Below are 23,219 nucleotides of genomic sequence, written 5' to 3' on the forward strand. Positions count from 1 at the left end.
GATGTTCCACCAGGCGGGACTTGTTTCAGTTCCACGGGGCTTGTGAGGTGGAGATGTTCCACCAGCAGGGACTTGTTTCAGCTCCACCGGGCTTGTGAGGTGGAGATGTTCCACCAGCAGGGACTTGTTTCAGCTCCACCGGGCTTGTGAGGTGGAGATGTTCCACCAGCAGGGACTTGTTTCAGTTCCACGGGGCTTGTGAGGTGGAGATGTTCCACCAGGTGGGACTTGTTTCAGTTCCACGGGGCTTGTGAGGTGGAGATGTTCCACCAGCAGAGACTTGTTTCAGTTCCACGGGCCTTGTGAGGTGGAGATGTTCCACCAGGCGGGACTTGTTTCAGTTCCACGGGGCTTGTGAGGTGGAGATGTTCCACCAGCAGGGACTTGTTTCAGTTCCACGGGCCTTGTGAGGTGGAGATGTTCCACCAGCAGGGACTTGTTTCAGTTCCACGGGCCTTGTGAGGTGGAGATGTTCCACCAGGCGGGACTTGTTTCAGTTTCACGGGGCTTGTGAGGTGGGGATGTTCCAACAGCAGGGACTTGTTTCAGCTCCACCGGGCTTGTGAGGTGGAGATGTTCCACCAGGCGGGACTTGTTTCAGTTCCACGGGGCTTGTGAGGTGGAGATGTTCCACCAGGCGGGACTTGTTTCAGTTCCACGGGCCTTGTGAGGTGGAGATGTTCCACCAGGCGGGACTTGTTTCAGTTCCACGGGGCTTGTGAGGTGGAGATGTTCCACCAGGCGGGACTTGTTTCAGTTCCACGGGCCTTGTGAGGTGGAGATGTTCCACCAGCAGGGACTTGTTTCAGTTCCACGGGGCTTGTGAGGTGGAGATGTTCCACCAGGCGGGACTTGTTTCAGTTCCACGGGGCTTGTGAGGTGGAGATGTTCCACCAGGCGGGACTTGTTTCAGTTCCACGGGCCTTGTGAGGTGGAGATGTTCCACCAGCAGGGACTTGTTTCAGTTCCACGGGGCTTGTGAGGTGGAGATGTTCCACCAGGCGGGACTTGTTTCAGTTCCACGGGCCTTGTGAGGTGGAGATGTTCCACCAGGCGGGACTTGTTTCAGTTCCACGGGGCTTGTGAGGTGGAGATGTTCCACCAGGCGGGACTTGTTTCAGTTCCACGGGCCTTGTGAGGTGGAGATGTTCCACCAGCAGGGACTTGTTTCAGTTCCACGGGGCTTGTGAGGTGGAGATGTTCCACCAGGCGGGACTTGTTTCAGTTCCACGGGGCTTGTGAGGTGGAGATGTTCCACCAGGCGGGACTTGTTTCAGTTCCACGGGCTTTGTGAGGTGGAGATGTTCCACCAGCAGGGACTTGTTTCAGTTCCACGGGCCTTGTGAGGTGGAGATGTTCCACCAGGCGGGACTTGTTTCAGTTCCACGGGGCTTGTGAGGTGGAGATGTTCCACCAGCAGGGACTTGTTTCAGTTCCACGGGGCTTGTGAGGTGGAGATGTTCCACCAGCAGGGACTTGTTTCAGTTCCACGGGGCTTGTGAGGTGGAGATGTTCCACCAGGCGGGACTTGTTTCAGTTCCACGGGGCTTGTGAGGTGGAGATGTTCCACCAGGCGGGACTTGTTTCAGTTCCACGGGGCTTGTGAGGTGGAGATGTTCCACCAGGCGGGACTTGTTTCAGTTCCACGGGGCTTGTGAGGTGGAGATGTTCCACCAGGCGGGACTTGTTTCAGTTCCACGGGCCTTGTGAGGTGGAGATGTTCCACCAGCAGGGACTTGTTTCAGTTCCACGGGGCTTGTGAGGTGGAGATGTTCCACCAGGCGGGACTTGTTTCAGTTCCACGGGGCTTGTGAGGTGGAGATGTTCCACCAGGCGGGACTTGTTTCAGTTCCACGGGCCTTGTGAGGTGGAGATGTTCCACCAGCAGGGACTTGTTTCAGTTCCACGGGCTTTGTGAGGTGGAGATGTTCCACCAGGCGGGACTTGTTTCAGTTCCACGGGGCTTGTGAGGTGGAGATGTTCCACCAGCAGGGACTTGTTTCAGTTCCACGGGGCTTGTGAGGTGGAGATGTTCCACCAGCAGGGACTTGTTTCAGTTCCACGGGGCTTGTGAGGTGGAGATGTTCCACCAGGCGGGACTTGTTTCAGTTCCACGGGCCTTGTGAGGTGGAGATGTTCCACCAGGCGGGACTTGTTTCAGTGCCACGGGGCTTGTGAGGTGGAGATGTTCCACCAGGCGGGACTTGTTTCAGTTCCACGGGCCTTGTGAGGTGGAGATGTTCCACCAGCAGGGACTTGTTTCAGTTCCACGGGCCTTGTGAGGTGGAGATGTTCCACCAGCAGGGACTTGTTTCAGTTCCACGGGCCTTGTGAGGTGGAGATGTTCCACCAGCAGGGACTTGTTTCAGTTCCACGGGCCTTGTGAGGTGGAGATGTTCCACCAGGCGGGACTTGTTTCAGTTCCACGGGGCTTGTGAGGTGGAGATGTTCCACCAGGCGGGACTTGTTTCAGTTCCACGGGCCTTGTGAGGTGGAGATGTTCCACCAGCAGGGACTTGTTTCAGTTCCACAGGGCTTGTGAGGTGGAGATGTTCCACCAGGCGGGACTTGTTTCAGTTCCACGGGGCTTGTGAGGTGGAGATGTTCCACCAGGCAGGACTTGTTTCAGTTCCACGGGCCTTGTGAGGTGGAGATGTTCCACCAGGCGGGACTTGTTTCAGTTCCACGGGGCTTGTGAGGTGGAGATGTTCCACCAGGCGGGACTTGTTTCAGTTCCACGGGCCTTGTGAGGTGGAGATGTTCCACCAGCAGGGACTTGTTTCAGTTCCACGGGCCTTGTGAGGTGGAGATGTTCCACCAGCAGGGACTTGTTTCAGTTCCACGGGGCTTGTGAGGTGGAGATGTTCCACCAGGCGGGACTTGTTTCAGTTCCACGGGCCTTGTGAGGTGGAGATGTTCCACCAGCAGGGACTTGTTTCAGTTCCACGGGGCTTGTGAGGTGGAGATGTTCCACCAGGCGGGACTTGTTTCAGTTCCACGGGGCTTGTGAGGTGGAGATGTTCCACCAGCAGGGACTTGTTTCAGTTCCACGGGGCTTGTGAGGTGGAGATGTTCCACCAGCAGGGACTTGTTTCAGTTCCACGGGGCTTGTGAGGTGGAGATGTTCCACCAGGTGGGACTTGTTTCAGTTCCACGGGGCTTGTGAGGTGGAGATGTTCCACCAGCAGAGACTTGTTTCAGTTCCACGGGCCTTGTGAGGTGGAGATGTTCCACCAGGCGGGACTTGTTTCAGTTCCACGGGCCTTGTGAGGTGGATATGTTCCACCAGCAGGGACTTGTTTCAGCTCCACCGGGCTTGTGAGGTGGAGATGTTCCACCAGCAGGGCCGGCCGTGGGGTGCATGGTGCCCCTGGTAGACTTATTGCCTGCTGCCTCTCTCCACAGGGGTACTCCCGGGCCACCCCTCCCCTCTTCTCTGCAGCACCACAATGCGGTGCCGCACTCCACCCCCCCCCCCCCGGGGCGCTCAGAGGAGTGATGCCAGCTTCCTGCTTCAGCGGGTATCGCAGTAGAGTGTTCTCTCTTAATAGAGAGCAGGATGAGGCTTTGCTCCCCCTCCCTTCCTGTTCTGGAAGGGAGCAAAGAATTTTCCTGCTCTCTATGAAGAGAATACTCTATTGTGATGCCCGCACTGAAGCGGGTAAGGATAAGACTAGCATCACTCCTATGAGTGCGCTGGGGAGGGCAGAAGGTGGTCTGCCCACTACCAACACCAGCCTGCAAGCCAGTGACGGTGGCAATTAGGCATTTGCCTTGGATGCCGGGAGGGGTGTGTGTGTCAAGCATGAGATTTCAAAATAACCAGTCCTTGGATTTTGAAAGTTTGGTTTATTGATAATCCATGTGGCTCAGCCGAGTGAGGTATTGGAACTGATACCTTGTAACTTTAGGATACATGCTTTAAAATGGCACATCAAAGGTTCTATAAACAATTCTACATTCACGTGTGAAATTCCCACGCTAAATCTCTTATCTATATTACAGCTAGCGCATCCTTGGTTCAGGCCTGGCTGAGCCTGAGAACGAGTCCCAGGAGGTCTTATCTTCAAAGAGGACATTTCTGCATTTGTTAGTCAAGGCGAAAGGAGTACAGAAAGGAGTTTACTACTTTGATGTCCCTAAGCTTAATTTACGGTTAGTTGCAGTTCTCAAATCTGGCAGCTACAATATAGAAGAAATATACAATGCTTGACAGGGGGAGAGCACAATTCAGCGCCCCCCCCCCCTCCAGGCGCCCAAGCAAATGCCTAATTTGTCTAGTGGGTGGACTGGCCCTGTCCCCCAGATGTTTGGTTGAGGGCAGCGATGGCATCCACCTGGCTGGCACTCTCACCCCTCCCCCTCCTGCAACACGGTAGCTCAACTGGAACTCGACCACCGACAGTTTGAATTGTATTGCTGTTATTAATTTTATTGGGAAGCTTATTTATTTTTAAACTGTTCAGTGTTTATGATTTGAATTCATTGTATACTGTCCTATTTGGAGAAGGGGCGGCATATAAATGGAATATGATAAATAAATAAATCCTCCTTAGCAGTGGTGGGATTCAAATAAATTAACAACAGGTTCTATGTCCTAATGACCATTTTAACTATACCAAAAGATATGCCAAAAGGTAGTTTCATAATTCACGCATTAAATACTGCAATAAGAACAGTAAAAGAGGTAAAGACAACTAGATTATGTTTAAAGAAAGATTTATAATATTAAATACCCGTCAGTTATTGAAGATATTTCCATATTGCTGTTTGATTGGCATCCTCACTTGCAATTTTCTTTGCTTTTATCCGAGCATCATCAGCTGTGTGATTTACCCTTAACCATCTTTGCACTGTAGGAGTAGGTTATCAGAGGGATTCCTCTTCTGAACACCAAGGTGCTATTATGGTTAATGGCCTTTGGAAAATGGTTGGCCCCATTTTCTGAAGTCCACCTAGATCTTCATTGCATCTAGCTTGTCTGTTTAGTGAACTTCCCACACTCATCCCCCAATACATAATTTACTGCTATGCCCTTCCTTATCCCTGTCTATCAAAAGTCATTTGAATCCAGCAGCACCTTAGAAACCAACAAGATTTTTTAAGGTATAAGCTTTTAAGAATCCAAGCTCCCTTAATGTTGGGGAAAGCAGTAGCCCAGGGGCAGAGCAATTGCTAGTGAGGTATCAGTCATAAAGGGGTCACACAGAGAAGAGAAAAATGTTACAGTCCCCTTTTCCTGAACCTGCCAATTCTCTTTGTACCCTGTCAACTTGGATGGAAAGCCAGAAACAATCAACACTTGAAGGGAGGGGACTGAGCAGAAGGGAAAATAGCCAATTAGAGACAGTAAAGAGGGTCTTAAGCACAGCGGGGAACAGCCACTTCAGATGGAAGTGGGCTTAGTGTGGGGGCCTTATATGGTACACACTGGTTTATGGGTTCTCATTCATAGTCTTTCCAGGTAACTGGAAAGCTACCTGGCAAACTCTTCAATTTCCAAATTAAAAAATTATGCATGTGTGTATAGGTGTGTGTGTTAGAAGAAGAAGAAGAAGATGATATTGGATTTATATCCCGCCCTCCACTCCGAAGAGTCTCAGAGCGGCTCACAATCTCCTTTACCTTCCTCCCCCCCACAACAGACACCCTGTGAGGTGGGTGGGGCTGGAGAGGGCTCTCACAGCAGCTGCCCTTTCAAGGACAACCTCTGCCAGAGCTATAGCTGACCCAAGGCCATGCTAGCAGGTGCAAGTGGAGGAGTGGGGAATCAAACCCGGTTCTCCCAGATCAGAATCCGCACACTTAGCCACTACACCAAACTGGCTCTACACCACTCAGAGTCACAGAGTGGCTCACAATCTCCTTTACCCTCCTCCCCCACAACAGACACCCTGTGAGGTGGGTGGGGCTGAGAGGGCTCTCACAGCAGCTGCCCTTTCAAGGACAACCTCTGCCAGAGCTATGGCTGACCCAAGGCCATTCCAGCAGGTGCAAGTGAAGGAGTGGGGAATCAAACCCGGTTCTCCCAGATAAGAGTCCGCACACTTAACCACTACACCAAACCAGCTCTCTCACTACACCAAACCAGCTCACTTAACCACTATACCAAACACACACCGACACACACACACATACTTCAGTGATAAGAAGCTGGTACTGAGTGTCCCCAGTTTATTTTCCCCTCCTTCATACCTAGGGTGCCAGACAGTCTGCTTCTTGGATTCTGATCTTTTCTGGGAGATTTGAAAGCAAATTACATTCTCATTTTGAGCCACGGAGGGCGGTCGTCGCCAAGTCCTTGCACAGCTCGCTGTGCCTCCCCCGCGCTCTGCGGCCGATTCCTCCCGGAGGAGCGAGGGCGGGGCAGGACGGCGAGAGAGCCGCCAAGTCACACCCCCACCGCTGGGCAGGCGCGAAGAAAGGAGCGGGACTCGCCGGCATCGTCGCCTGCGCTGGAGCTCAGCAGGGGCCGTGGCTGCTGGAGAGGGAAGGCGAAACCGAGGAGGAGGAGAGGCCGCGTCTCCCGCTCTGGGCTTGGAAACTGACCCTTCGTGGGACGACCGACTGCAGCTGGAGCTGCGGGACCGGCTGGGCCAAGTGGCGCTTCTGCGCTTTCTGCTCCGCCCCCAAGCTTGCGCGCCCAAACCGGCAAACTCCGCCTCCTCCTCCCAGGGAGGCAAACGGAGTGAAAGCAGCCTAGCAGCTACCGCTGCAAGCTGCACGCTCTAGATAAAAATTAACACCAGGCGCCGGCCAACAACCGGTTCTGCCGAACCAATAAGACCTTAGGTAACGGTTCGACAGAACCGGTGCGAACCGGCTGAATCCCACCACTGCTCCTTAGGCCACTACCTCCATTTGGGGTGGTGCTAATACGGGAAGAAATTACATCTGCTGCCCATCTCACATGTCCTCCCATTGTACGGACCTCTTTCATACAGATATTGCAGCCTTCCTTCACTGGTGTTTGGCTACTGCCCTTAATAGACAATCTGGTTTCTTGATGAACACTTATATCGACAATGGCAGATGAAGGGGTGGCGGTTTGGGTTGCTTTATTCTTAGAAATGGTCACAAACATAAAAGAAAGCCCGTCGGGGAAGACAAGACATCTAGGTTCTCAGGGGGAGCCAGTTTGGTGCAGTGGTTAAGTGTGCGGACTCTTATCTGGGAGAGCCGGGTTTGATTCCCCACTCCTCCACTTGCAGCTGCTAGCATGGTCTTGGGTCAGCCATAGCCCTGGCAGAGGTTGTCCTTGAAAGGGCAGCTGCTGTGAGAGCCCTCTCCAGCACCACCCACCTCACAGGGTGTCTGTTGTGGGGGAGGAAGGTAAAGGAGATTGTGAGCCGCTCTGAGACTCTTCGGAGTGGAGGGCGGGATATAAATCCAATATCTCCATCTACCTCACAGGGTGTCTGTTGTGGGGGGGAGGAAGGGAAAGGAGATTGTGAGCCGCTCTGAGACTCTTTGGAGTGGAGGGTGGGATATAAATCCAATATCTCCATCTACCTCACAGGGTGTCTGTTGTGGGGGAGGAAGGGAAAGGAGATGGTGAGCTGCTCTGAGACTCTTCGGAGTGGAGGGCGGGATATAAATCCAATATCTTCATCTACCTCACAGGGTGTCTGTTGTGGGGGAGGAAGGGAAAGGAGATTGTGAGCCGCTCTGAGACTCTTTGGAGTGGAGGGCGGGATATAAATCCAATATCTTCTTCTTCTTCAGCTAAAAAAGACTTGAAGGCGGTGACCCCAGGCTATGGTGGGCCACCTCTCCGTTGAAAAATTCCTGGAGGTTGGGAGTGCTGTGGGTGGAGAGGAAAGGGGGGTGGAGGGGGGGGGAGGAGAGAGATTTCACCTAGAATCTGATCTATCCTAGAGTTTGTCCTCTGAATCTGCCATTTTGTCCAGGGGGAATGGATCTCTGTAGTCTGGCAATCCATTGTAATGATAGGAGACCTGTAGGCTTCACCTTGAGACTGGCAGCGCTCCAAGTTTGTGTGTGTGCGGGTGTGTGTGTGTGCACGCGCACGCCTGCGCCCTTCCTCCTGTCTTGGATCTTCCTTTCCCCATTTGAGACAAAGATGGTGGGGGAGGGAGCCCGCGAGGGGCTCTCGCATTCCCGCAGCCTTCCCAGCAGCGGGAGGAGACTGTGGCCGTTCTGAACGGAACGGAAGGGGGGGGGGGGGAGAGAGAGCGAGCCTGCCTGGCCTGCGTTAGCCGCGCGTCTCGAAGGCGACTTTTTTGCAGCAGGCGTCGCTCCCGCTGGCGAGTGGGAGGGCTTTGGGAGGAAAGTCGCGGCGCAAAGTTGTGGGAAGGGGCGGCTCGCCTCGCCTGCCTTCTTTTTCCCCCCGCCTCTCCCTCGGCCCTCCACAGCGGAGTTCAGGGCTGGGCGCCTGCGGGGCGGGGGGCGGCCGCCGGGCTGCTGCTGGCGCGAAAGCAGCTCCCCGCTCGGGCGCCCCAACTCCACCCCTCGGGCCGGGAGGCGGGCGGAGAGCGGAGCAGCCTCGGGAGGGGGAATGGGGCGCCGCCGGGTCCCTCCTCGCAGCTAGCCGCCTTTGGTGACAGCCGCCTGGCGGGCCGGCGGGCGGGCGGGCGGAGGAGGAGGAGGCCAGCCGCAGAGAGGGAGAGACCCGCCCGGCTCGCTCCATGTGCGCGGCTCGAAGCAGGCAGCCTCGGTCGCTGGCGGCGCTTGGGGGAGCTCGGCGCGGCAGCAGCGCTAGCAGCCTCGGGGGCTCCGGCGTGGCCATGCGAGGCGGCTGCTAGAGCGCCGTTCGGGGCCTGCGGGCGGGGGGCGGCCCCCGGGAGGGAGGGAGCGAGCGCGCTGCAACGCCGCGGACGCAGCATGGGCTGGCTGGGCCGGGGCGCCGTGTTGCTGCTGGGAGCCGTGCTGTCAGCCCACCGAGGAGCCGCCACCGCTCCGCAGCAGGGCGCTAGCAGCAGCAGCAGCAGCAGCGTGCCGCGCCTCAGGCTAACCTACAAAGGTAAGGCTCGGGGCGGGCGGGCTGCAAGCGTGGGGCCGGGAGGGGGGGCGCTGCCGGCGGAGACAAAGGAAAAGAGTTGCCCGGCGCGGGCCCCCAAGGCGGGCTGGGCTCGGGGGGCGCTCGGCGAGCAGCCTTTGCCCGGGGCGTCGGGGAGCCGCCGGGTGCGTTCCTGAGACGTCCATCTGCACCCCGGCCCGGAATGCCGGAGGAGCCCCGCTCGTGTCTGCGCGCTAGACGGGCTCGTTGGCAGCACGAAGGAGTTAACCGTGCCGTCATGCATGTTCCAGCGAGGCTCGTCTTGACAGCCTGGGGGGCGGGGTGGGGTGGGGGGCTTGCAAAGAGAACGGGGAAGTGCCGAGGAAGAGCAGAGAGGGGCTCCCCGCGAAAGTCTGCCGAGGAGGAGGTGGGCGGAATGGAGCGCTGGCGCGCGCTCGAGGCGCTGCAAAGCTTGCTGCCTGCTGGGCGCGCGTTGTCTCCAGCAGCTTCGCCGGTGCTGGAAGTGGCGGCGGCGGCTCGCGAGGAACCGGGCTGCGACGGCAGAGCAGCGCCTTCGCCGTGCCCCGGCTGCAACCCGGCCTCTCTCGTCAAGCCGAGGGGAGCCAGGCTTCTGCCAGCGCCTTTCAAAGCACACCGAAGTCCATGCAGCAGAGTGAAGGCGCGATGCGTTTGGGGCATATGGAAAAAAAAAAAAAAAGGAGGAGTGCGTTTTAAAACCCACCCTTTGGGGGAAAAAAACAAAAAAACTTTTGGAGTATTCTGGCTGCAGATGTGAGCAAGTAACAAAGCTGGGTGTTTTTTTTTTTTTTCTGCTGTGGAGGGGAGGGAGAGCATGTGTTTGTGGTCAGAGATGTCTGCCCCTTTGCACAGTGTTCCGTGGCTCTGCAGTTTATGTTGTGCCAGGAAACCCCCCCCCCCCCCAAAGATCTTTCGTTTTTAGGAGTCTGTTTCCATGCTAGGGAGGATTCTTGTTTGGGTTGGCAGGAGTTTAAAAGCAAAAACACACACACACACTCCCTCCCCCCAACCTGCTAGGCTCTGATACTAATTAAGTTACTCAGGCTGTTTACATGGGGGTAGCTCAGTTGATGTCAGTAAAGCTACTTTGAAGGAAAGGACACAAGAGCTAACAATCTCCAGACAGACATTTAAAAAAAAAAACTTGCTAGGTAAATGAAGCAGCCTTTGGAACGTTCCTGCGTTCTGATGTAATTGTGAAATCCATGAGCCATTTCGAAAATAGGCATAAACTGGGTGGGTAAACAACTTTTCCTGGTTCCTAGGAAAAGCTAATAAATTTGTCACGAGGAGATTACTGTATACTTAATATAAATTCAAGTGAACTGACTGAGTTTTGATTGCTGGCGTAAGGTGTTGCTGCACCAGTATATTGGCTCCCCTAAATGGATACTTAATTGTTTGTGATCCAATTTGCTTTCATGTTTCTGTTAAAACGTCGTTATAGTAAGGGGGATTCAGTTGATGGTTCACAACATTCTTTTAAAATGAATAGCAGTTAATTGGTAGTAGTGGACTATGGTAGCTTCCTGAAAGTTAAGTGAAGCCTTCATTTTAACACCACTTCCCATAAGGAATTACCATTATCCATTCCATTCATCACTGATGAGTGATGCAGAGTGAGATATTAAGGCAATATTGCCATATTGCTTCTGTATGTTGTGTTCTTCTTTTCATTGAGCTGATACCCGTAGGGTGGTTTACATTGCTATTTATTCAGTCTTGCGTACCAAAATGGGCACCAAAAATTCAGAGCGCTGCATATCTTTCTTGGACTCAGTGGGATTTACATCCAATTCAGTACGCAGCCCAAGTGCTATTTTTACTGAGCCAGTTTGGTGTAGTGGTGAAGTGTGCGGACTCTTATCTGGGAGAATCGGGTTTGATTCCCCACTCCTTCGCTTGCACCTGCTGGCATGGCCCTGGGTCAGCCATAGCCCTGCCAGAGGTTGTCCTTGAAAGGGCAGGTTCTGTCAGAGCTCTCTCAGCCCCACCCACCTCACAGGGTGTCTTTTGTGGAGGAGGGAGATAAAGGAGATTGTGAGCCGCTCTGAGACTCTTGAGTGGAGGGTGGAATATAAATCCAATGTCTTCTTCTTACCCCACTTGTATTCCAGCCTTCCAGTGAATTTAGGATGGTGCACACTGTGGTATTATACTCAGGGCCAGCTCGCCCACTAGGTAAACTAGGTGGTGCCCAAGACAACCGCCTAGTTTGCCTCTCCCTGCTGCTGCCGCCACCACCAGCCCCTTCCCTTCTGCTATGCTCCCCCCCCCCCGCAAGCTTGCCGCAATGAGGCTGGGCCCTACCACCTTCAAGGCAGCTGGGCGTTTTTTGAAGTCACTGTGGGAGGAGGCTTCACTCCCCCTCACTTCTGGTTCCAGAAAGGAGACGGGAAGAAGTCTCCTCCCATGCTGGCTTCAAAAACGCACAGCTGCCTCGAAGCTGGTAGGGCCCAGCCTTGTTGCAGCAGACTGGGGGGGCGGGAGCATGCGACGGAGCGCAGTGGGGCGGAGGGAGGGCAGGAGGTGGGGGTGGGCGGCACTGGGTAGGGTGCCTGCCTGGGGCACCATGCGTCCTAGGGCAGGCACTGATTATACTATAAAACAACTCTGCGGGGAAGGTTGTACTGAGGTAACAACTTTTAAAATGTCATCCAGTACATTTCATGGTGGACCAGGTATTTTGAACACAGACCTCCGTAGTCCAGATCTATTCCCTTCACTGTGCTGATGCAGAATTTCCCTGTGCTAAAACTAAGCTAGCAGCAGAAAAAGAATGTTAATAATCCAAGCCTCATGAGCTATTTGAGCCCAAGCTTAAAACTAAGCTTGTGATTCACAGAGAATTAGGGTTTGTAGAATCTTTCGGGCTCAAGTGCCGTGTTCTACTGGAGAAAGTTTTCCTTCCAGACGTTTCGTTCTCAGCTGCGGAGAACATCCTCAGTGGCGTTGCAGCCGGAGCAGGCGCTCTGACCTTCTTGGCTGCTGTGCATTGAGTGGGGCCAGGGCTGCTGGAGAGCTGCTATTTGTAGGCTGGAGGGGGTGTGATGAAAGGGCAATTGGTTTGTGGATGTGCCCATTGTTTGGTGGGGCTTCACAGAGAATGTTTGTGGAATATTTGAAACGCTTGCAGTGCACTGAATACGTGCTAACTAAATGCTTGTTACTCTTGTTCCTGCTAATTGTGGCATTGCTTACTCTCGACCACATGGATTTTGCATAGCGGAGAGTTCTTGGATGATCAGACTGGTGCTAACCTGAGTTTGGGATGTGTTCTTGCGATGCCAAGGCAAGTCATAAATATCAAGTTCTTGAGGGGCATGAGAGAATAAAGAAGGTAATCTAATAAAGCTTTGGGTAATTAATTGCCCTTCTAATGGCTCTTGCTGTGAATATTTCCTCAATGAAAGGAGCACAGCGGTCGTTTTAAGAGTTCTTGGTGAGTTAACAGGGAAAATGTTATTCAACAGCACATTCATACGCCCCCAGCGTCATGGTGGATTTTCCAGGATGGCACCACCAGCTCTGTATTTATTTCAAATATGCAAAACATCTCTCCTAGACTACTTGGTGAGTCTTTTTCAGGGAGAGGATTCTTGATTAAAATGAACTGTGAAATGAACACAACACGCGCCCCCCCCCTCCCCCAATTTTTATTGATCACTCCTTTTTTTATTTGGCATGCGCGTAGCTGGGGTTTTGTATCAAATACATACTTTGTAGTCGATCGTTACTAGCTGTTACTAAACAGTCGTCACGAAAAATAGTAGTGAATTTTAATGACTAGTTAAATCCGAGTGCGATTAAAATGGGAAAAAAAATTCTGCTGATTTTAAAAGACAATTCGTAAAAGTATCAACCTGTGCCGGCCTTAATTTCCTGTTGGTCACTCGCTCTGAAATGAACACTGTTACTCCGCCATTACTCAGGTTGCCAGACAGACACATGTTCTGTGACCTTGCTTTTAAAATATATATCCTTGTGACTTCCCGTCCTCCAGACATTTGTGCCATATTAGAACAAATATTGCATGTAGATTGAGAGTGATATAACAATGGCGAGCAGCATGGACATTTTCAGCAACTGACTCTTGTGGGTACTGGGGACATGTCAGAAATCAAAGAACCATGAAAATATTTTAACCATTTGTTTGTCAAAAAACATCCCAACGCCCATGGCTATTGGCTGGGCTTTTTTGAGCAGGAACACACAGGATTGCCGTTCTGGCTGGCTTGGCATTGGGGTATGTGGCCTAATATGCAAATTAATTCCTTTTTTATTTATTTATGGTTTATATCCCGCCCTTCCCACCAAGGTGGCTCAGGGCGGCTTACAACAGGTAAATCAAACATAAAATTTTAAGTTAGGTATTTAAGATATTTAAACATTTAAAACATTTAAGCATTGCGGCAGTATGCATAGCAAAAATCTGATAGAGCTACATTTAATTTCCTATATCAGTTAGGTGTAAGCTAGCCGGAATTCTTGCTGGGCTTTGTCTACAAAAAAGCTCGGTGTGAAACAATGGTGACACCAGGGGTGTGACCTGGTATGCAAATGAGTTCCTGCTTGGGGTTTTTTTCTACCAAAAAAGTCACGGCTATTGGTATAGAATTATGGGAGGTTGTTTTGTGCACAACCACGCCCTCTCTCTCTCTCGGCTTGGCTTCGCGAACGAAGATTTAAGAAGGGTGCAATAGTCCACGTTTGCTGCAGGCTCGCTGGTGGCTGACAAGACCAATGTGGGACAGGCAGGTTGTTTTGTGCAAAACCACGCCACCTTCTTTACAAACTGTCTATGACCATAACCTATTAATGGGATGCCTAGGAGTTGTGGGAAGCCTGGAGGGGCACGCAACTTCCCTCTCATAGTGTTATGGCACAAACTAATTCTTCGGGCCTTCTGGTTTTCATGTGCACAGCCCCTCTCCTTCTCATAAGTGGTCATTTCATTTTGTGAATTATAATTAGCAAATCACCCAAGACCTGGACATGGAGTTTAGGAAAGCATTTAAAGGCAGCGTTCATTAGTTATCACCTCATTGTACTTCAGACTTGAATATATCCACTGACACCACTAAAGCACATTTTCAGTGGATGAGTAGCATAAATAGTTGAAACATGAAGAAAGCAGGCCATTCCCCATTACATCAATACTTAGTGCTGCATTCAGTCTCACAGTTCATTGTGTTTGTTGCTAGCCGTTCTTCCTTGGATATATATCGTCTTACTGATCATGTTGGGTGGGTGCAAATGCAAAACTGAGGCTTTTTTAAAGACTCTGGAAGAGATTGGGAACTGGGTGGAAAAGCCCACCTCCCCCCCCCTTCCTTATCCCCTCTCAGTACCAAACTCCTGCTACCTCTCTTGCCTGCAGTGAGAAACACTGATATTAATCGCAGAATTTGAAAGCTGATTTTTAATGTTGATTTAAAATCTATGGTTAAGTAGGAATCCTGGTAAGACTTATTCACTTGGTGCCAATATGCCATGGTTGAAACGGGTAGCGAGAATTCATTCCTGAGCGCAGGGAGAAAAAGAGGGAGAGGCATCTTGCACCCCCCTTCGCTATCTCTCTTTAGCTACTGTTAAAAGGGAACCCTAACCCTTCACATACAGCTGCATGCTGTAGCTGCACATGACTGGGGGCTGCATGTGAGTGAAAGACCCTTTTGGGTGGAGCAAGTTACATGGGTCTTGAATTCTCACCTTGTAATAAACCCTTTCCCTTCAGCAGCAGGCAGACTAGGTGGGAAAGACCCACCCGTGGCCTAACCCTCGGCTGCGTCACTCAGATGTACCTCCCGCCTTTGTGGAACCTCCCTATGGAGGTTAGCAGAATTACAGCTATAGTGGTGAGCAGAATGATGTCTCTATTGATCGAGCATTTACTTCAGTTCATGTCCCCACTGGTTTATTTCTTTGCTCTTTTGTTTTTATGAACGAAACAAACCATCCCACCTTTTAGTTGTCCTCTTAAGTGGCTTGGTTTGCAACGGCTTTGCTTCTGATCCTTCCAAGTCTTGTTACCCATACTTATCCTCTGCATGTGTAAACCGCGTGCTTCTGAAATGCATCTGTTTCATCCAGTTTGTTTACTGACTACGTCTCAGTACTGTCCAATATGTTTTGGAAGATTCCATGTGGTTCTTTTCTTTTTTATTGTTGCTCAATTGAACGCACATTACTTCAAAACAAATGACTGGGAACATAGTTGTGTTTCTTCATTTCTTTCCCCCCCCCCCCTGTTGGTTCTATTCAAACTATATTAAGATAATTTGCTTCAGAATTGATACAAATGATTATAGAATAATAATAGTAACCAGATTAAAAGATAAATAGCAAGAATCTAATGAAGCAAACAGCTTAAACATTAAAAGGGATTTTCCCCCCCATGCATTTTGGGGTTGCCAGGACACACCTGGCAAGCCCTTGTATCAATCAGGCGTTTGCCATGCTGGTGAACTGAAGAAAGCAAAAGCAAAAGTGACATCATGGATTTACAAAAAAAAAATCCATTCTAAAACTACATGCCTCAGTTTGTGTGCCCCAGGCACTCCCTCCTTCCTGCTGGCACTTCAGGTGCTGGCGAACAAAATAACAGGTTGCCAGGGAATCTGCCTCATGCGTTTGAGTAATTTGGTGAAATTCTATTTGTAGAAGATATTGCAAAGGGGGGGAATGCAGCAACCCAGGGAAGTTTGCAGTAATAGCTAGTCATTTAGGGCTAAGCTAAAACATTTCTTTTTTTTAATCCAAGCTTTTATCTGAAGTTATGCTGTCGTTTTTAACTGAAGTTATGCTGCTGTTTTTATGGCTGGCATTCCATCTGAGGACCGGCTTTAGAGACTTTTCTGACTGCTTTTATCATTGATGGATATTTTCCCTTTTTGTTTTTAGCTGCCTGTGCCAGATCTCTGGAGAAATGGACTATGCATTTTCCAAATGAGTAATTTCTTTTTAAACACACACAATTTTCTTTGAACATCCGATCCAAAAGCACTGCCCACAATATAGTCATCAACAGAGGCTAGCCCAGGGGTGGCCAGACTTGCTTAACGTAAGAGCTACATAAAATAAATGCCAGATGTTTGAGTGCTGCAAGACATGAATGTCAGATGTTTGAAAGTTGTAAGACAAGGAAGGAAGACAGGCAGGCAAAGGGGGGGGGGGGAGAAGACGTGGAAAGAAAGCAACTTTAAATGTATTTCCCAAGCTGCTGGCGGGCTTGGAGAAGTGATTTAAAGAGACAAATGCCTTCTCCAAGCCAGCCAATGAGGTGGGTGGGGGTTTCAAGAGCCACACAATATGTATGAAAGATCCATATGTGGCTCCTGAGCTAGTCATATAATGTAAGAATATAACAAGAGCCTTGCTTGAATCAGACTAGAAAGGGTCCCTATAGTCCAGTATCCTGTTTCACTCAATGGCCAACCAACTGTCCTGAAAGGCCAGCAAACAGGATATAGAGGCTCAGGCCTCCTTGGCAGCCTTCCAATAAATCCTATAGTTATCAGTTAGGAAATAATCTTGTCTTTAACACAACCGTCAACAGGAAAGTTACTAATTATTAAAGCTTATTATACTTCGTTTATATCCTATCTTCCTCCCTAGTGGGGACCTAAAGCACCTTACGTTGTTCTCTCCTCCATTTTATCCTCACTCCAACCCTATGCAATAGGTAGGGCTGCTGCTGGCCTCCAAATGGTGCCTGGAGATCTCTCAGAAATACGACTGCTCTCCAGACTACAGAGATCAGCTCTTATGGAGAAAATGGTGGTTTTAGAGGGTGGGGAGTCTATGGCATTAACCTGCCTTGAGGTCCCTCCCCCACCTAAACCCCACCCCAAGGCTCCACCAGGAATTTTCCAACCCAGAGTTGGCAACCCTTGAAGTTAATCAGACTGAGCGCGTAACAGGTCCAAAAGATCTTCCATGGCCAAGTGGGAGTTTGGATTAGGATCTCCCAAATGAGAGTCTAGCACTCAGACTACTGTACTACCGTGCCTTTCCATTAGTATTTCCAGATAACACTGTCCTTGTGGTCCCTTCCTCTGCACAGGACCTGATTCTTCTGGAACCGACTTTCAGTTTATTAGCCCCATTAAAGATCGGAAAGCATCACAGTTGGAAATCAGTTCATGTTAGGAAAATTTGCTTGAGACTATTCTCCCCAAATTCATGTTAGTTCATGCATCTGCTTGGAGGTTGCAGTCTTCTTTTTTGAAGGATAGAAAAAGCCAGAGGATCTGGAACGACATTCAGACGCTAGTCTTGGAAGACATGCAAGTGGGGTTTTGTGAGCGTATGCAGGAATTTTGCAACATTTCTCAGCTAGATCCCATCAGATCTCAGAAGCTAAGCAGCATAGGTCCTGGTTAGTATTTGGATGGGAAACCTCCAAGGAACACCAGGATTTTAATATGGATGCAGGCAATGACAAATCACTTCTAAACCTCTCTTGCCTTGAAAGCTCTATGGGGTCAGCATAAATCAGCTGTGACATGACAGCACTTTCCATCACCAAGGCACACATTTGCTTGCTGTACAAAAGCCCAGTTTCTTTTGCTTCTATTGTTATGAACATATATGGACATATGAAGCTGCCTTATACTGAATCAGACCCTTGGTCCATCAAAGTCAGTATTGTCTACTCAGACTGGCAGCGGCTCTCCAGGGTCTCAAGCTGAAGTTTTTCACACCTACTTGCCTGGACCCTTTTTTAGTTGGAGATGCCGGGGATTGAACCTGGGACCTTCTGCTTCCCAAGCAGATGCTCTACCACTGAGCCACCGTCCCTCCATCTCCATCTCTTACTGCCTGGACCCTTTTTAGTTGGAGAAGCCGGGGATTGAACCTGGGACCTTCTGCTTCCCAAGCAGATGCTCTACCATTGAGCCACCATCCCTCCCTGACTGGCAGCAGCTCTCCAGGGTCTCAAGCTGAGGCTTTTCACACCTATTTGCCTGGACCCTTTTTTAGTTGGAGATGCCGGGGATTGAACCTGGGACCTTCTGCTTCCCAAGCAGATGCTCTACCACTGAGCCACCATCCCTCCCTGACTGGCAGCAGCTCTCCAGGGTCTCAAGCTGAGGTTTTTCACACCTATTTGCCTGGACCCTTTTTTTTTTTTGGAGATGCCGGGGATTGAACCTGGGACCTTCTGCTTCCCAAGCAGATGCTCTACCACTGAGCCACCATCCCTCCCCAGTTATGTGAATGAAAAAGTTGCAGGCTATTTGCTTTGGATTGGACTTCCATAGCCCTCCCCCACAAGGAGCTTCCTGGTCCCTTGAAGGGCCTTTGCCCTGGTCCCTTGAAGGTCCTTGCCTTTGGAACAGCCTCTTGGCTTGGAGGTAGAAGCAGAAGTGGAAGCAACGGGAACGTCTGGCATGGGAGCTCAGCTGGAAGACAGAGGGAGGGAGCTGCAGTGGGGTGTGCTGGAGGTGGCAGGGAGGAGAAACGGCACTCAGTGTCAACTGGCATTTCCCCTTGGCTTTCTAGGGTGGTTGAGTCAGACCATGTCCAAGGCAGACAATGAGGGAAAGCTCAGGGAAGGGACAAGGCCTGCAACACTGCCTCAAGAGTGAGACCCACCTTGGCCTCCTCCTCCCCATGATGTGAAACCAAAATAAAAAGGTGCACCACAGTGGCTGAGCCACCCCCTGGGAGAGGGGAGAAAAGATGACCAACATCAGCTGTCCCAATGAGTGAGTCTGGCGTGGGAGCACAACTGGAAGACAGAGGCAGGGAGCTGCAGCAGGGGGTATCTTGTTTCTGTCTTCTACTGTATTTGCAACCCCTCCCAATCAAGTCTCATCTGCAAATTTAAGAAGCATTCCGTCTATTCCTTCATCCAAATCACTTATAAAAATGTTGAACAAAACAGGTCCCAGAACAGATCCTTGAGGCACTCCATTTGTCACTCCTCTCCAAGAGGATGAGGAACTGTTCACAAGCACACTTCAGGAAGGAGGTGGCAGGGAGAAGGTTTGGGCTGGCCATGATAGGGGATGCCTGTATGCAGAGCAGCTCCATTGGAAGTGAGCTGGGGGAGAGACCAGATTCACCCCCTCATATTTTATTGAGTGGAGGAGCTCAAATGTGGTGCAGGTGCCCCCTTCTTTTATATGCATGGGGCCCCACTAGCTGATGACTGGGCTTGGGGTGGGGAAGGGGTTTAATAATCCCTAATTTCTTCATGGCTGAGTGCCCCACTAATGGAATGGAAACTCCTGGCTACAGCCCTGCAAAGTCCTTTTCAGACACCGAATCCTCATTCTTCACGCATGCAAAATGGGAATGTGTATAATTATCATGTATGTGCAATCACCATTTTGTGTGAATGGGGCAATGTGTATTTTCTATATACATGCAGTTCAGGTACATGTGAGCAGAAGCCCTGGTTTTTGAGAAGATTTGTTCATGTGTACTGAAGGACTGGGAAACAGATGCCATGACACACAGTGGTGCAGGAGCAGCTTCCCAGCTCACCATGATTCCCAGAAAAGCCAGGCAGGACACGAGCTGGCCAGCAGCCAACCCATGGGGAGGGACAGTGGCTCAGTGGTAGAGCATCTGCTTGGGAAGCAGAAGGTCCCCGGTTCAATCCCTGGCATCTCCAAAAAAGGGTCCAGGCAAATAGGTGTGAAAAACCTCAGCTTGAGACCTTGGAGAGCTACTGCCAGTCTGAGTAGACAATACTGACTTTGATGGACTGAGGGTCTGATTCAGTACAAGACAGCTTCATATGTTGGGGAGGGACGGTGGCTCAGTGGTAGAGCATCTGCTTGGGAGGCAGAAGGTCCCCGGTTCAATCCCTGGCATCTCCAAAAAAGGGTCCAGGCAAATAGGTGTGAAAAACCTCAGCTTGAGACCCTGGAGAGCCGCTGCCAGTCTGAGAAGACAATACTGACTTTGATGGACCAAGGGTCTGGTTCAGTATAAGGCAGCTTCATATGTTCCTATGTTCATAGGGGCCAGCAGCAGAGGCATGAGGCAACAAGGGTGTCAGAAGAGCAGCAGAACCCCACCACAAGGGATGGTCCTTTCTTCATCTGTTGTGGGAGCCGGGAAGACGACTTTGGAAAGGTGGGGCAGGAAACAGGCTGCGGTAACCTCCTTTGTCCAGCAGGTGTCAGAGGAAAAGGCTTCCAGTGGGGGAGGGCAGGGAAAATGGGACACCAGGCAGGCAGTGCCCAGGTTCCACTACTCCCATAGGCCCATCCCCCAGGTTCGAGGGAGTGAGTGGGGCCAGGATTGTCCTTTTAAAGGCGCACCCTGGCAAAATCAGGGAGGGGAGGGGAGGGTCAGGCTTCAAGTACAGCAACTGGAGAGAGGCTACTAGAGTGTTTAGTAAGAGAAAGTTTAGTAACCCCCACCTCAGTCTTTTCTGAGGTACTTCCCTTAAGGGTAGCCTTGCTAAAGAAACTATGGAGAAGGAGACAGCCTTGGACTTCAGCCTGATGCAAGTGTCTGACACAAGGAATGGCCCTTGCTCTGTGTAAGGTACATTGGAGATACCAATACCACCAGAAGTCAGCTGCTTGAGCCCTGGGCAGGTACAGCCTGCAAGAACCATTCTTCTTTCCTCCCCGCCTTTGAGTGGGTGGGGCTTTGCACAGTTACTTCTATTAAGCATGGGACCCTGGGAAGCTTTCCCTGTTATCCATTCCCTAAGACCACACAGACTGAAGAACAGATGAATCATAGAATCAAAGAGTTGGAAGGGAACTCCAGGGTCATCTATCCAACCTCATGCACAATGCAGGAAACTCACAAATATCTCCCCCTAAATTCACAGGATCCTCATTGCTTGCCAGATAGCCATCTAGCCTCTGTTTAAAAACCTCCAAGGAAGGAGAGCCCACCACCTCCTGAGGAAGCCTGTTCCATTGAGGAACCTCTCTAAACGTCAGGAAGCTCTTCCTAATGTTGAGCTGGAAACTCTTCTGTTTTAATTTCAACCCATTGGTTCTGGTCTTATCTTCTGGGGTCACAGAAAACAATTCCACACCATCCTCTATATGATAGCCCTTCAAGTACTTGAAAATGGTGATCATATCACCTCTCAGCCGCCTCCTCTCCAGGCTAAACATCCCCAGCTCTTTAAACTTTTCTTCATAGGACTTGTACTCCAGACCCCTCACCGTCTTCATTGCCTTCCTCTGGACCCATTCCAGCTTGTCTGTTTCCTTCTTAATGGACCATACGCTGAACATGAGTCAACAGTGTGATGTGGTGGCTATAAAAGGCAAATGCAATTTGGGCTGTATCAACGGAAGTATAGTGTCCAGATCACGTGAAGTGATCATATTGCTTTATTCTGCTCTGGTAAGACCTCACTTGGAGTATTGTGTTCAGTTTTGGGCACTACATTTTCACCGTGAAGGTTGTAAGTTGAGATTTTTAGTCAACAAGTACACCCAATCCCCACATTGTACATCCCAGAAAGGTTGTCTTTTCTTGTCATATGCTTACTTATAAATCCATTTAGCTTTGTCTAATTGATGCTGGGCCCCTCTCCAGGTTGTTTCGAAGTTGGTCCACCATGTTTGGAAGTCTGTGGCTTCCGGGTCAGTTTTCCTGGGGAGGGTGGGTAAAGGTTCGCCCTCAAACCCGTGCACGATCTGGAATGGCGAGCGGTTAATGGAGCAACGCATAGAATTCTTATACGCATATTCTGCAAAGGGCAATAATTCATACCAATTGGATTGTTGGAAATAGATAAAGCACCGCAGGTATTGCTCTAGCATGGCATGAATACCTTCAGTCTGCCCATCCGTTTGGGAGTGGTAGCTAGAGCTGATCCCCTGATCCATTTTGGTCAGCCGGCAGAACTCCCTCCAAAACTTGGTGCAGAATTGTGACACCTGATTGGATATTACCTTATCTGGAAAACTATGTAATTTCACCACGTGGTTAAAAAGTAATTTAGCCAGCTTCTTGGCTGATGGGATTTTCGAGGATGGGATAAAATGAGCCTGTTTAGAAAACGTGTCCACCACCACTAATATCACTGTTTTCCCTTCACTTTCCAGTAAGTCAGTTATAAAGTCCATTGAGACCACAGACCAAGGTCTGGTGGCCGTCTCTAGAGGCTGGAGCAACCCTGCGGGTTTACCACACCTTTCCTTTGCCATTATACAGATAGGGCCCGAAGTAATATAGTCTGAGACATCTTTTTTCATTCCTGGCCACCAGAATTGTCTTTGCACTAAGTGTATAGTTTTGATGAAGCCAAAATGCCCTAAGAGCTTGCTGTCGTGGCACAACTGAAAGACCTCCTTTCGCAGCGATTGGGGCACATATAGAAGAAGAAGATGATGATATTGGATTTATATCCCGCCCTCCACTCCGAAGAGTCTCAGAGCGGCTCACAATCTCCTTTCCCTCCCCCCCTCCCACAACAGACACCCTGTGAGGTAGATGGAGATATTGGATTTATATCCCGCCCTCCACTCCGAAGAGTCTCAGAGCAGCTCACAATCTCCTTTCCCTTCCTCCCCCACAACAGACACCCTGTGAGGTAGGTGGGGCTGAGAGGGCTCTCACAGCAGCTGCCCTTTCAAGGACAGAGTCTCAGAGCGGCCTACAATCTCCTTTCCCTTCCTCCCCCACAACAGACACCCTGTGATGTGGGTGGGGCTGGAGAGGGCTCTCACAGCAGCTGCCCTTTCAAGGACAACCTCTGCCAGAGCTCTGGCTGACCCAAGGCCATTCCAGCAGGTGCAAGTGGAGGAGTGGGGAATCAAACCCGGTTCTCCCAGATAAGAGTCCGCACACTTAACCACTATACCAAACTGGCTCTCCAATTCCTGAATCCCAGCCCATCTGCATTTGCAACTATCGATGGGGGTAGGTTGGCGGATCCTTCATCTTTAGTGGCTTGTTTGATTTTAGTTTGTAAGTCCTCGGGGACCTTTCCCCGTTTGGTTTGGCTATGGGTTTGAGCCGCCCCTCCCCCCACAGTTGCGCTGGGGTGGAGTCCACAATTGGCTCCCATTTACTTTCATGGTGAGGCAGTCGAGAGAGTGTGTCTGCTAAAAAGTTCTTTTTTCCTGGAATGTGCTTTAGGACAAACGCAAGCAAGATAAAAATCCAGCCCAGTGCTCTTGTTTGGGGATAGTTTCCTGCTAGCACATAATGCCTCCAGATTTTTATGGTCAATTCATATTTCAGATGGAACCCTGGCACCTTCTAACCAATGCCACCAGGT

At 50.6% G+C, this 23,219-nt stretch overlaps 1 protein-coding gene across 1 annotated transcript in view; it reads left to right on the top strand.

Moving 5' to 3' along the window:
* Window positions 1–8,816: 8,816 nt before the first annotated feature.
* The window catches only part of SEMA3A (semaphorin 3A), a 302,131-nt gene continuing 287,728 nt past the window's right edge, over window positions 8,817–23,219 (top strand). The window contains exon 1 of the mRNA XM_060258129.1: window positions 8,817–8,983. Coding sequence (XP_060114112.1) covers window positions 8,845–8,983 — 139 coding nt within the window. The 5' untranslated portion in view covers window positions 8,817–8,844. The remainder of the gene's footprint in view (window positions 8,984–23,219) is intronic.

The sequence above is a fragment of the Heteronotia binoei genome, chromosome 17 (genome assembly GCF_032191835.1).
Source record: "Heteronotia binoei isolate CCM8104 ecotype False Entrance Well chromosome 17, APGP_CSIRO_Hbin_v1, whole genome shotgun sequence".
Taxonomy (NCBI): Eukaryota; Metazoa; Chordata; class Lepidosauria; order Squamata; family Gekkonidae; genus Heteronotia; species Heteronotia binoei.